The sequence below is a fragment of the Mustela nivalis genome (genome assembly GCF_964662115.1).
Source record: "Mustela nivalis genome assembly, chromosome: 2".
NCBI lineage: Eukaryota > Metazoa > Chordata > Mammalia > Carnivora > Mustelidae > Mustela > Mustela nivalis.
In genome coordinates, this window is record NC_139021.1 from 146,603,607 (window position 1) to 146,616,623 (window position 13,017).

At 37.2% G+C, this 13,017-nt stretch overlaps 1 protein-coding gene across 31 annotated transcripts in view; it reads left to right on the forward strand.

Annotated features, from left to right (window-relative positions):
- MAPK8 (mitogen-activated protein kinase 8) overlaps positions 1–9,270 on the forward strand; it is a 103,368-nt gene extending 94,098 nt beyond the window's left edge. For 16 of the 31 annotated variants that reach the window (XM_082719919.1, XM_082719916.1, XM_082719901.1 and 13 more), the window contains 2 exons: positions 400–477; positions 4,678–9,270. In XM_082719919.1, coding sequence (XP_082576045.1) covers positions 400–477; positions 4,678–4,823 — 224 coding nt within the window. In that variant the 3' untranslated portion in view covers positions 4,824–9,270. Of the gene's footprint in view, positions 1–399; positions 478–4,672 lie in introns of all 31 variants that reach the window. The other 15 variants (XM_082719903.1, XM_082719902.1, XM_082719912.1 and 12 more) reach the window with 1 other exon arrangement.
- Positions 9,271–13,017: the final 3,747 nt, after the last annotated feature.

Genomic DNA, 13,017 nt, shown 5'->3' on the forward strand with positions numbered 1-13,017 from the left:
CTATGCCACAGCTCAGGAAATAGATGTGAATAAGAAAAACATGATTCAAAGCCTCACAGAATTGAGCATTTGTAGTATGATGTGTAGGATGATATGGTATAGTACAAAATGCTGGTGGAGTAAAAAAAGATAAGGCTTCTAACCCCAGTGCTATCCTTAATCCAACTTCAGAAACATTAGTTATAGCAGAGATTTTGTTTCTTTTAGTATAGTTCACAGTTCTGGATCAAGGAATTATTACTAATACCTTTGAATCTTATACTGACACTTAAGGGACTCTTTGCCATTGAAAGAACACTGTTATAGTTAATGTGTGTAAAAATGTTTTACTTAAAACATAAGTATCTGAGGTTGGCTCTCAGACTTTGAAAAGTTTGTCTTTATTCACTTCTTTTTCAGAGTTGATATACAAAGAAGTTATGGACTTGGAGGAGAGAACCAAGAATGGAGTTATAAGGGGACAGCCCTCTCCTTTAGGTTGGTTACAATATAAGCTTGGTTAAGGTTGCAGTTTACTTCTTCTGTTGTAATCTTCAGTTGCATGAATCCTTCAGTTTTCCCCATTTCTACCACTGTTCTTGTTCAAACTTTAAGAAGTATAGGGAATACAATTTGGGTAGTTAAATCTGAAAGCACTAGTACGTAATACCAAGCACTGGTATGTTATAGCACTGGTATGTTATACCAATACATCATACTAACATATTGGTAACTGATTTCATAAAATGTACATCTTTTCTATAATACTGACATTCCACTAAAGAAGAGGAATTTATTTTTTTTTTTATATTTTATTTATTTATTTGACAGACAGAGATCACAAGTAGGCAGAGAGGCAGGCAGAGAGAGAGGAGGAAGCAGGCTCCCTGCTGAGCAGAGAGCCCGATGCGGGGCTCGATCCCAGGACCCTGGGATCATGACCTGAGCCGAAGGCAGAGGCTTTAACCCACTGAGCCACCCAGGCGCCCAAGAAGAGGAATTTAAAACCTTTTTCTATTGGCATTGTTCTCTTTAAAGAAGAGTTTTTTCACAATTCAGTATACTTACCAGGATTTTAATAGTCTTTACTTTGGATGAACTGAGGTTTCATTGAAGAATCTGGTACATGTGATACTAAGTTACCATCTTTCTCATTTTGGTATTTTTGATTTGCTAAATTAAGGCAGTAACAGTAAAACTGCCATTAGAAATCATTCCATAGGGTGCCTTGGTGGCTCAGTTGGTAAAGCGACTGCCTTTGGCTCAGATCGTGATCCTGGAATCCCAGGTGGAGTACTGCTGCTTTTGGCTCCCAGCTCAGCAGGGAGTCTGCTTCTTCCTCTGACCTTCCCTCTCTGATGCTCTCTCTCTCAAATAAAATCTTGAAAAAAAAAAAAATTGTTCCATATCTAAGAAGAAAATTGGTTTGCAGGAGTGAACACTTATGAAAGCATAAAGCATTGGGGGAAAAGTTAAACGGTAGGCACTGGTGGTTTATGTACTTTATTTCATTCAAACCTTACCTAAGGCCTCAGGGAAAGGATTATTGTGCACATTTTACAGATGAGGAAACTAAAGTTCAGAAAAAGTAAATGAATATAAAATTACAAATATGTAAAAAAAAAAAAGCTACTACTTGAAGCCATGTTTACCAGTAACTTCAGAAGGCATGATTTTTCCAGCATCTCATATGGTCTTTGGCTGACAGCAGACCCTTGGCTACAGACATTAGGGCAGCTTTAGAAAGAGATGAAATTTGAATTGAACCTTGAAGGCCAAGTAGTATTTGACAGATAGTCTTGAATTTGAGTAAAACAATAACATTTTAATCATCCCTCTAAAACTCTTCTACATTAAAAAAAAAAAAAAAGATCCTAGGGGTACAGTTTTTAACTATATTTTCAAATGCCCATTCTGCTGTACTGTAAACATTTGTTTAAATAATTTCTGTGGCTTTTTATAACATTTTTTGTTTTATTTATGGGTTTTAAATTATTTTTTTAAATCTTTGATCAGGATTGAGTTTTCCAAATTATAATATAGATTCTATTGAAAATATAAATTAATTTTGACAGCTTTTACCTACAATATAGTTGTAACAAAAGCTATTTATAAATGCTTTAATAGCAAAATTAATTGGCATTGTATTGATGTATAGTAGTAGCATAAGTAAATTATTCATGTTGGAGATTCAAGTGGGTTTTGAAAAGTCCATTATTTGGAGACTTTTATACTTCAGAATCCTATCCCAATGAGTGGTATATCTGAAGTGTTGAATGTTTGAATAAACTTAATTTCATGAGATAGAGCAGTTGTATCTGTTCTTAATTTATTTAAAGAAATTGGTTCTTGACACTGGATTGTGGTTATAAAATAAGTGGAAAGGACAGGACTATAGGTTTCTAGACATTTATGTATTCTCAGTTATAGGGTGCAGAGAAAACTGTTAGTGAATCAAGCTGTAATAAAAATATTCAGTTGATTATATGTAAAAACAGAAGAAAGTGTTTGACAAATTAGAATATCAAAGAATCACATTGCCATTTCAACTTGATTTTTAAAAATGAACAGTGCCTGGGTGGCTCAGGGGTTAAAATCTGCCTGCTCAAGTCAGGATCCCAGGGTCCTGCCTGCATCGGGCTCCCTGCTCATCAGGAAGCCTACTTCTCCCTCTCCCACTCCCCCAGCTTTTGATCCCTGTCTTGCTCTCTCTCTCTCTGTCAAATAAATAAAATGTTTAAAAATCAAATACATAAATAAAATGAAATATATTATTTTTCCCACTTTACTGTTTTTATTTTGGTTTGGATAATACTGCAGTGAGTTTGCTTGCCTTTGAGGGTGTAGAGACTTACTTGAGAGGGAAATGACCCAGCTACCTGAAATTAACCATTTTTCCTATTATTGCCATTCAAATATTTGAGAATTTACTTGATGGCTTTAAAGTTCGGGGAAAAAAAACAAGTACTTTTCTTTTCATAGATAATTTGGTTTTCAGATAAAAATTAACCACTTAATGCATTTAGAAGTTAGTTTTTGGGGTACCTAGCTGGCTCACTTTGGTAGGGCATGCGTCTTTTGATCTCAGGGTTGTAAATTTAAGCCCCACATTGGGGATAGAGATTACTTTAAAAATAATTTTAAAAATAAAATAAATAAAAGTTAATTTTTATCAGATTAAGAAGTTTGAATAAAATTTGGATTAAGAAAAGAGGCATGAAAATGTATATTTGAATATTTGAATATTTCACTACCAGTCTTAGAAGCTAGTCATTGTATTGTGAACTCTTCAGTCAGAACAGGCACATTCTGTAGTGTCCTATGGATGGAATTTGAAGTAGAGGGTCACACCTGAAGTATACTCAGTGTGCTTTTTAGTTCATTTGACCTTGTGTCACTTGCTCTGTCCCTAATGTTTCCATTTTCTGTTTCCCAGCCCCCTCCCCGGCATCCTAAAGATTTGCCTATTCCCAAGCCCCTGGCTATTTCCTTGTTGCATTTGAAGACAAGCTCTCAAAGGATAAAGTATTCTGTTGTTCATCATTAAAATAGTAGTATAATTTCAAACACAAATGCTGGGTTCTGGAGCAGTAGATTTCCACTGGCTTTGTTTTTAGCATCTTTGAGTGCCTCAAATGCAGCCCTAGAAATTCTTACTTCTCAATTTGGAAACCATTGCTTTTATTCCATAAACATGTTCTAAAGAACTACAGTATAACTTTCATTATTTAATAAACTCAGATTTGCGCTGACCCTTATTTAGTGATCCCATACTTGAGAAGTACTTACCCAAAAAAAAAAAAAGGTACTCACTTAGAACATAAATCGCTTTTAACATATTCCCCCCGCCCCACATTCCCTCCTATTCCTAACCCAGCCCCCTTGAAAGGACTTCTCTATTGGTTATATATTCCTGTTACTTTTTTTTTTTTTTCCTAATTCAGGAGATGCTTGTTAGCTATACTTTCAGTAAAGGAAACCATCTTCTCCTACTTTATCTGTTTAAAAAATCCATATTTGCTCTTGTCAAGTACGTATTGGAGTAAAAGTAACAAGACTTGAGTTTACCTAAGGCATTTTAGTGATCCTGCCAAGTCATGTAACCTCACAGAAAACAGGACAATTAAACTAAAGGGCCCTTTCTTTTAAAATGATTTTAGCCTTTGTCTTGGCTTTTGCTTTAAAACAAGATGACTAGGGGGCACCTGTGTGATTCAGTAGGATTAGTGTCTTGACTTTGACTTCAGCCTGGGATTTGAAGTCAGGGTCCTGGGATGGAGCCCCAAGTTGGGCTCCCTGCTCAGCAGGGAGTCTACTTGTTCCACTCCCTCTGGCCCTTCTCCCTCTCATGCTCTCTCTCACTCTCTCTCTCAAATAAATAAAATCTTAAAAAAAAAAAAAAAGTACCAGAATACTGTTTGAAGTCTACAGTGAGAAGATAACATAAGTCATTTTTATTAAGGCAGTAGTTTTTAACTTTCTGGGTCATGTATCTCTTTGAGATCTCTGACAAAATGCAGTACAGACACTTTTGCATGTATTACCAGTATTATTCACGCACAACCTGATGAGCCTTTTCAAAGCCAAGAGAAAAAAAGGTATTGACCACTGACCACTAGAGGTAGCCAGTACAGTATAGGTAGCTCAGTGTACAACTCTGTCTGCAACTGATTTGCTGTTTTGTTTCTCATAGCACAGGTGCAGCAGTGATCAATGGCTCTCAGCATCCATCGTCATCATCGTCTGTCAATGATGTGTCTTCAATGTCAACAGATCCGACTTTGGCCTCAGATACAGACAGCAGTCTAGAAGCATCAGCTGGACCTCTGGGCTGCTGTAGATGACTACTTGGGCCTTTGGGGGGTGGGGGGATGGGGAGTCATTTAGTCATTGATAGAACTACTTTGAAAACAATTCAGTGGTCTTATTTTTGAGTGATTTTTCAAAAATGTAGAATTCATTTTGTAGTAAAGTAGTTTATTTTTTTTAATTTCAAGTGATGTAATTTAAAACTTAAGTTGTGTTTTAAAACAGCAACAAAACTGTATTGTATTTTGCTGTAATTAACTGTATAATGTAAACCTAATTATTTTATCATGGTTTAAAATTTTTGCATATTTGCTTTATCTTATGCTGCTGATTTTTTTTTTTTACTGAATTTGTAAAATTTTGTTTATCAAAACAACTATTATGTGGTGACTTGCCTATATCATGAATTATTTAAGATTTTTATAGTTTTTTTTTATTAGAATTTTATTTCAGATGTTTTGTTCATGATGCTATCCTTCAGGGTTATGTGCTTATCAATGAAATAACCCCAGAGGAGTGAGGGAAAATAACCTGTAGCCAGTTGTATTCAGGAATAACTACTGTAAATGATGAACGCATTAAAAAACCTCCAATATTTGCTACTTGCCAATCCTAATTTAATTACAACAATTGGTAGGTATCCTACATTGTTTTTTGGCAAAGGCCCCATCATCTAAATGGCAGTATAACTCAGAGCATGTCTTCAAAGATGCTGGGCGTCTACTACCACCGTCTTATTCCCGAACCGCACACAACAAAAGTAAAGTTCAAAGAATATGGTATTTTCTGCAAATCTGTGGCATGCTCAAAGCTTATGATCACATAAAGTCAAGAGGATACTTCATGAATAATACATTTCAATGCAAATAAACAGATGGTTCACTTCTACTAGCTATGAGCCTGTTTTTGTATACACTGAGTTAATCTCAGGCTGTAGGTCCCAGCAGTGGTCTTGAGTCTGGTCTTTCCCTTTCCTGCAGCCTCAGGCCCTCAGACCTTGGACCTTTCTGGTTTCCTTTCACAGTGTCAGTCAGTTGAGCACCAATTCTCAAGGTGTTTTCTGGCCATTTGATTCTACCTGTAGCATAATCATATTTATACTAACTGTTGGGAGGTTCCAAAGCCTACTTCAATTCTGGAGGTGATGTATCAAATGAGCAATATACCTACCGTTCATCTGAAAATAGTAGCACACAGCCATATATAGGATATCATTTTCTAAGGACTGTTTCTTCACATTGAGCAGAGCAGGCATAAGTGGTGGTTATTTAGTCTGAGTCTTTGTTTTTTTATACCTGATTTTCAATAAAACATGCTATGTGGATGTTGAGTAGTGTAAGAATGGCGCTGCTCCTGACAAGTGTATGTTAACTGTTTACATTTTATACCTGCAGAATTCTTTCTCCACAACTGAATTTTTCTTAAGGAAATGTCACTGAAGTTTCATAATCTCTGAAATACAAGTTCTCTGTATTGCCCCCCGGCACCTTTTGTTATTTTTGAAACAAGAAGGATTTCACATAATGAACTGGCAAATGGATACTTAAGTAAGTGTCAAGGTTCTAGGCAGAAAGCCCGTGGGAATTCATGACCAATAGGAGCCAGAACTGGCACATCTCAATATGCAGTGTCTGAAAGTTCGCTTGGCATGTTGTTCGTATATGTAGTGCAAGATTCCTTTTGAGTTAGGTATTTTAGGTTATTGTTAATGTGCAATATTTAGGATTAAAATACATTAGCCTTTTTCTATGCTTTGAAATAACAGGTTTCTTTTTGATGGTTTCAAGTCATGATTTCTAGCTTCTTGAAGATGTCAGCCTTTTTATCAATCCCTTTTCTATTCATACAACATGGTGCATTAATTTTATTAAGCAAATTAGAATTTTGAGACTATAACACCTCTTGAAGTATAGAAACAGAATTGGATTTACGATTTTTAGCAGAAATTTGAGCATGAGTGTGTACTTAGTTTGTATTTGGCAGTTAATCAGCTTTATTTTCCCTAGGATAGATTATTTCACTGTTGCACTTTAACAATCGACATGCTTTCAGAAGTTTCCCATATTTTCTGTTTGATAGTAGTAAGCCATCTCTGTTGTTAGAGAACTTGATTAAGAAAGGAAAACCAGGTGTTCTTCTTGTATCATTTGTTGTAAATGCCAGCTCCTCCTTGCCAACCAGCATGTTTCAGTTGATTCAGAGAAAAGGAATTCTTAATGTAGAATTAATTCTTAATGTAAACTAAAATACTTAACAAATTCTATCCTGAAAAGAAAGTCTGTTAAGTGTTGCGTGCCCTAGGTTTTTAAAATGCAATATCTAAATGCAACTTTCCCTTGTTTCTTAAATCTGTTAAGCTAAAGATGTACTGGTTCTTTTTATTTCACAAGCTTTTTGAACCTTTAAAATATCTTAAACATTTGTGTGTGATTTTTTTTTTAAGAGAAATTACAAGTAAGATTTCTGTCAAGCAGTACTTATGTAAAGCCACCTTGCTTCTCTTATAACTTTGGTTTTTCAACATTATATGTTATACCCAGATCTTACTGTCAGAAAATTATTTTGACTAAGATTTATTATACAACTTTATATTATTTTATTATTCAGCTTTGGAGGAAAGAGACACTAATTCTTTCTACACAGTTCTTCCTGGTTACTACTCTGTTACTAATGTATACTGACCATTTGTAAAATGATTGTGTTGTTGGGATTGCTTAATTATAATATACATAAATAGAGCATCTCAACTCTTCATACTGTTTGCTGAACAGTTCTCATTTTGTCACACACCCTTGGCTGTTGATCGTTCCTGGTATACACTCTTCCAGGTTGGTTCAAGGCACAGTGCTTTACACCAGACTTCTAAGAGAAATGCCAGCCTTTCAAATGAGGGGGCTACCAACACAGCCCCCTTCATAGTACAGAGAAGCTTGATGGTATGCAAAGCAGCAAACTTTCCTGTAAGCCCTTTCATTATTCTCTTCCATGTTAATCCTGCTGTTTTGTCTAAAAAGATGAGGCTGAAGAGGACATCAGTGTCTGATAGATCAGCAGTGGGCAAGTAAAACTGTTTTTGGGGTTACAGATAAGACTTGATTTATACTGTGGGCCAGTATGTGCTATACATATGAAGACATACCTGCTCAGTGTTGCCTAGGCACAAGCCTGCACAACATTTTGAGGTAAAGACATAGTCTATTTTCAAAAATACTGTTGTAGTTTGTTTGTGAGTGTTCTTTAGTCACACATTAGCTGTAGTGTGAATGCATGAAGCCCCATGACCCCAGTAAACTTCTCTTCTCAGTAGAAAAACCAAACACCACTGTTCTGTCATTAGCAGCCCTCTGAAATGTTGCCTCCATATCCTTTACATGTTAGTGTACATTGTATTTCTATGATCTCTCTTGGGTTTTTCCTGAATCAGAGGAAACTGATTTTTCCTTAATAGCAAGAAAGATGAAGAGGTAAAGGGCATTGAAGCAGAAATGTATAGTTTGGGGTACGATTAGAAAACTCAAGGAAAACAAAAGTCCTAATTAATTTCAAACTAACTGCTCTTAGTTAAGTGCTCCTAAGGAGAGTCTTGTAAGAGTAGCAATTTCTGGTCATTTCTAGTTTAGATTCTCTTCGTTCCTGAAACTTCTGAGAAATATTACCTGTGGATTAGTTTTGCACAAATGTTCTATTCTCACAATAACTTACAAATTAAACTAGGTTTTTATTGAACTACCTCACACTAATTTTCTATGCTTTCCCAAGTAAGCTATTGCCCTTAATGTAAGCTCTTTACTGAGTGTGAATTATAAATGTGTGTTAAATACTTTATAGCCAATGTCGACACAATACCAATAAGTGTGTAAAATATATACCTTGCATCATCAGTAAGAGAGACTCACATAGAAAATCTTTCACTGTATATCTTCGAAAATTGTGTTAGATGTGTTCGTTGGACATTATTATTGTCTGTTTTTATAAGTAGAAACCTGCTCGTGATACCAGTCCATTCTTTACATTTTACAAAAGGAATAAATCTTAGTAAATTTTACGAAGAAATAAATTACTTTTGTAGGCCCGATATTTGGTATATTTTTGAGAAGCTCTTAATCTTTTAGCTGAATGATGAAGTTAAACTGAACTAGCTGTCTACCTGGACTGTGACATCTATTTTCTCATTACAGTTTATCCTGTTCAACGGGTTTTAAAACCTGGAAACCTACATAAGATAATTGACATTTGCTTTTCTCCCTCTAGGATACCATTCCTTCCTCATTCCTGTTCCTTCCCTGTCTTCCATTCCCTCTCCTTCTCCTCTAGACAAAACAAAATGGGGCACTTTGTAGGGAATGCTGAGATAATTATTGTGGTTTTTAATCATTCATGCCCTAGTCATTAAACATGCACCACTGGAATGTAAACATTGTTACCTAGTATGTTAATTGGTTATAATATTTTAAATAAAAAAGAAAAAAGTGGTATGAAAAATATGAAATTAAGAGTTTTTTCATTGAAAACAAAATTAAAATTCTGGGTAATTTCAAGATTTCCTGTGGATTGGGATTAAGAGGTAGTACTAAGTAAGGCTCCTTAGATTTGGGGATTTATATAGAGTGGAAGAGCCTAAAATATCACCCTGGTTTTCTGGTTTGTCTGGTCTTGGTTTTCTTTGTGTTTAAAATCTCCAGAGAAACTTTACCTAAAAGGAATTTTGTTCAGTGCCCTTAACCTACTAGTTCTTGGTAACTATGTGGGAGAACAGTCATCATGGCCACTCGGTCAAAATAAGTTTAAAGAGGGTCTATTTCAAAATAAACTGGGATTTCAGCTTTGAGTGTGTTTTCACCTTTGCCAAGCGTATATTCTCTTTGTGCTGGCCACACTGCTCTGTATCAAGATCACTCATTATATACATCTAGGATGTCTCTACAGGACTACACCCCTTTATCTTGCTCCGCATGCTCCAGAAAACCATCTTATACATGCTTTATACATGCTGTCCCCACCCACACATGCACTCAGAATCTCCTGCTCTGAGGAACGGAGAGGACCGGAGGTAGGTCTTTACCTGATCACTGCTTCTCCATCAGCTGATGTGGTTGCCAGCTTCGTGCGTGCACTCACTCTGTTTTATCACAGTCATTGGAGAGGCCTCCAGGGAGAGACGGTGGCAAAAATAGACATCAAAATGTTCCGGCAATATCCACCCAGTTGTAATACCCTAGTGATGCTAAATTAGATGGGAGTAGTTTATCCTTTCCAGGCTAGGTACTCCATTTATTTTAGTATTGTATCTTCAAAGGTCCATTGACTTCATGTAAATAATCTATTTGTACTGATTTTAGCATTTAAAAATTTTTTTAGCTTTACCATTAATGAACCAGGATGTCTTTGAACTCTGAAATTAAAGCACTTCAGATATGCTTTGTTAATGATAGAATTCTAACATTTAATTTTGTCAGTTGATGAATGCATCAGTGTCTAAGTTCCTCTGTTGGAAGCTGGGTTACGGTAATGAAAGATAGAAAAATGGATGACAGTTTGGTCAGCCTGATTGAAATAGTGTTGTGTGGAGGAACAAGAACCATGCTGAAGGAACACCGGGAGAGATTGGTCAGAGGAAAGGAGGGTTTTACAGAGGAGGCATTTTTTGAGCCTGGGTATATGGAAGGGTATTCCCAAGTTAAGAGAAAAACAGGAGGTTTAAAAGTGGGTTCGTGGGCAAGGAATGTGGAATGGCCAGCATTAATGAAGAGAATAAAGTCAGAAGTTGGGGATCAGAATTGAAACATTTGGAGAAATTGTCTTCATTTTAAAGGCAGTAGGAAATTGTAGTTTGTGAGAGAGAGTAATGTGACCAGACCTTTGTTTTAGGAGGGACATGTGTCGTGGGAGCAAGCTGTTTAGACTGGAGGTGTGGTGGCTGGTGACTGGGAGGCCAAAGATGCTCAGCTGAGGGAGCTGAGGTCCTTTTTGCACAATGAGAATAGAAGAAAGAGGACTCAGGTTGCCATTAGCTAGGTGAAATGGCAAAGATTAGCATTTGGGGCTGAGCTCTAAGGATTTGGCAGCACACAAGATGTGCAGGGAAAGTAACATCCAATAGTGTATTTTCCAGTTTGCACATCATAGTTTGAAGAGGCCATGATGGAACACACATCAGCTTGCCACTTAGATGTTTCAGAGTGGGGGAAAAAGGAATATCTCCCTTATTGAATATCTCTCCAGTTTCTTCCATTGTGTGGTCTGTGTCATCTGCTTGTATGGCTCATAAACCATTTCCGTTAGTGTTATTTTGTGGACAGAAGGAAAAAGGGAATTCCTGTCGGGTATAACATATGTAAGGCTTAGGGTTACCTGGATAGGTGGGGGCATAGATCTGATTGCTAAACGTTGAGTGGTGAAGCAGCAGTAAAGAGGACTCTTGTAAAGTTGGCAGGAAATAGAATCATGACACGTGTTGAGAAAAATAGTCTGAAGAGCCAGAACAGATCAAAAAGGAGGAGCTAAAAGCACATGTGTCTTGAAGAGACAGGGTCCCAGGGACCCCCAGAGAGGGTGAGACCTACTGAATCCTGTGACTCCAGGTTAGCCTGAGCTCCAGATGGAGAGTTTGGGCCATCTTGGACAAGTCTCAGTTTTGTTGAGCCTGGTGCTGCTTTGTTTGTCACGTAAGGATGGGTGATGGTCTCACAGGGCTACTATAATGATGACTTTGTGTACCTTTATAAACAAATAATTAGTGTAGGGGTGCCTGGATGGCTTAGTGGGTTAAGCCTCTGCCTTCAGCTCAGGTCATGATTCCAGGGTCCTGGGATCAAGCCCACATCGGGCTCTCTGCTCATCAGGGAGCCTGCTTCCCCACTCTGTCTCTGCCTGCCTCTCTGCCCACTTGTGATCTCTCTGTCAAATAAAATCTTAAAAAAAAAAAAATAATTAGTGTAAGCAAGTGCAATTGCTGACTATAATCTTGGAAAGGAATAGAAATGGCTTAATGTAAAATAAGTAGATCTTTTTTTTAAATGGTTTAATGTAGAGAAATGTTGAAGAGCAAAGGAGAACTTTTGTACACTCTTGACCTTCAAGTCCTTTTTCCATCCCATGTAGTCCCAGTCTTTGTGTAGTTGGTAAGAATAATTCCTGAGAGAAATGCTTCAAAATCGATAGGATTTTTTTGTTGTGTTTTGCTTTTTGTTTTTAGAATTAGAACAGTTAAGAATTTTGTTTTGGTTCTGTCTCATGTACCATTCCTAATGTTCACCCCATTCCAGCGGAGCCTCCTCTGTGGCATATATCGTATATCCTCTGTGCACAAGATTTTGCTTACTCCTGTATTTGCCTATTTTAAATCTTTATTGCTTAAGAATTAGCTCAGATAATTCTCTGATTAACCTTCCCTGCCATGACATTTTCTTTCACATACCCAGTGCATGCTTGTTAACTCATTGATTCATTTGTTCACTCATTCCCCAACTTTTTTCCACAGGATGTAAGACAGCAATATATTGTGGGCCTTTTAATGTTCTGTGTGGGCACCCTATGTGCTTCTCTTCAAGATGCTTCACTCTGGAAGTCCTTGGATGGAAGAACCTGTCTTGACTTCTATCTAGAATGCCTTCGAAGTAGGTGTTCAATAAATGTGGGGCTGGGTAAGCCAATGACTAGGACCTATTGTCATCTATGCTATTTTTGTCCTCTGAAATGCAATATTCATGGCCCTCAAAATGGGTCATGAGGAAACTATATACAGCACTCTGAAATTACTGTAGTAATGTGAGCATGGGCTCTAATGCCAGATACTAAAGTAGAATTCTGACTTCACTAGTTGCCTTACCTATAGCAAGTTCCCTAAACTCTCTGAGGCTCTTGTTTTCTCAGAAGAGGTTAGAGGGAAAAGGTGACTCTCATACAGAATTAGACGATGAAGGAGATGGTTTTCTTACAAGTGCGCAAGATGATTCTGGTATGCTTCCCCGCTCTGTCCGTTATCACCTGCCTTAGAAACCTAAATAGAGGGCTCCTGGGTGGCTCAGTGGGTTAAGGCCTCTGCCTTTGGCTCAGGTCATGATCCCAGGATCCTGGGGTCGAGCCCCTCATCGGGCTCTCTGCTCAGCGGGGAGCCTGCTTCCCTCTCTCTGCCTGCCTCTCTGCCTACTTGTGATCTCTGTCAAATAAAATCTTTAAAAAAAGAAAAAGAAAAAAAAAAGAAACCTAAATAAATATCCAACTTTCCAC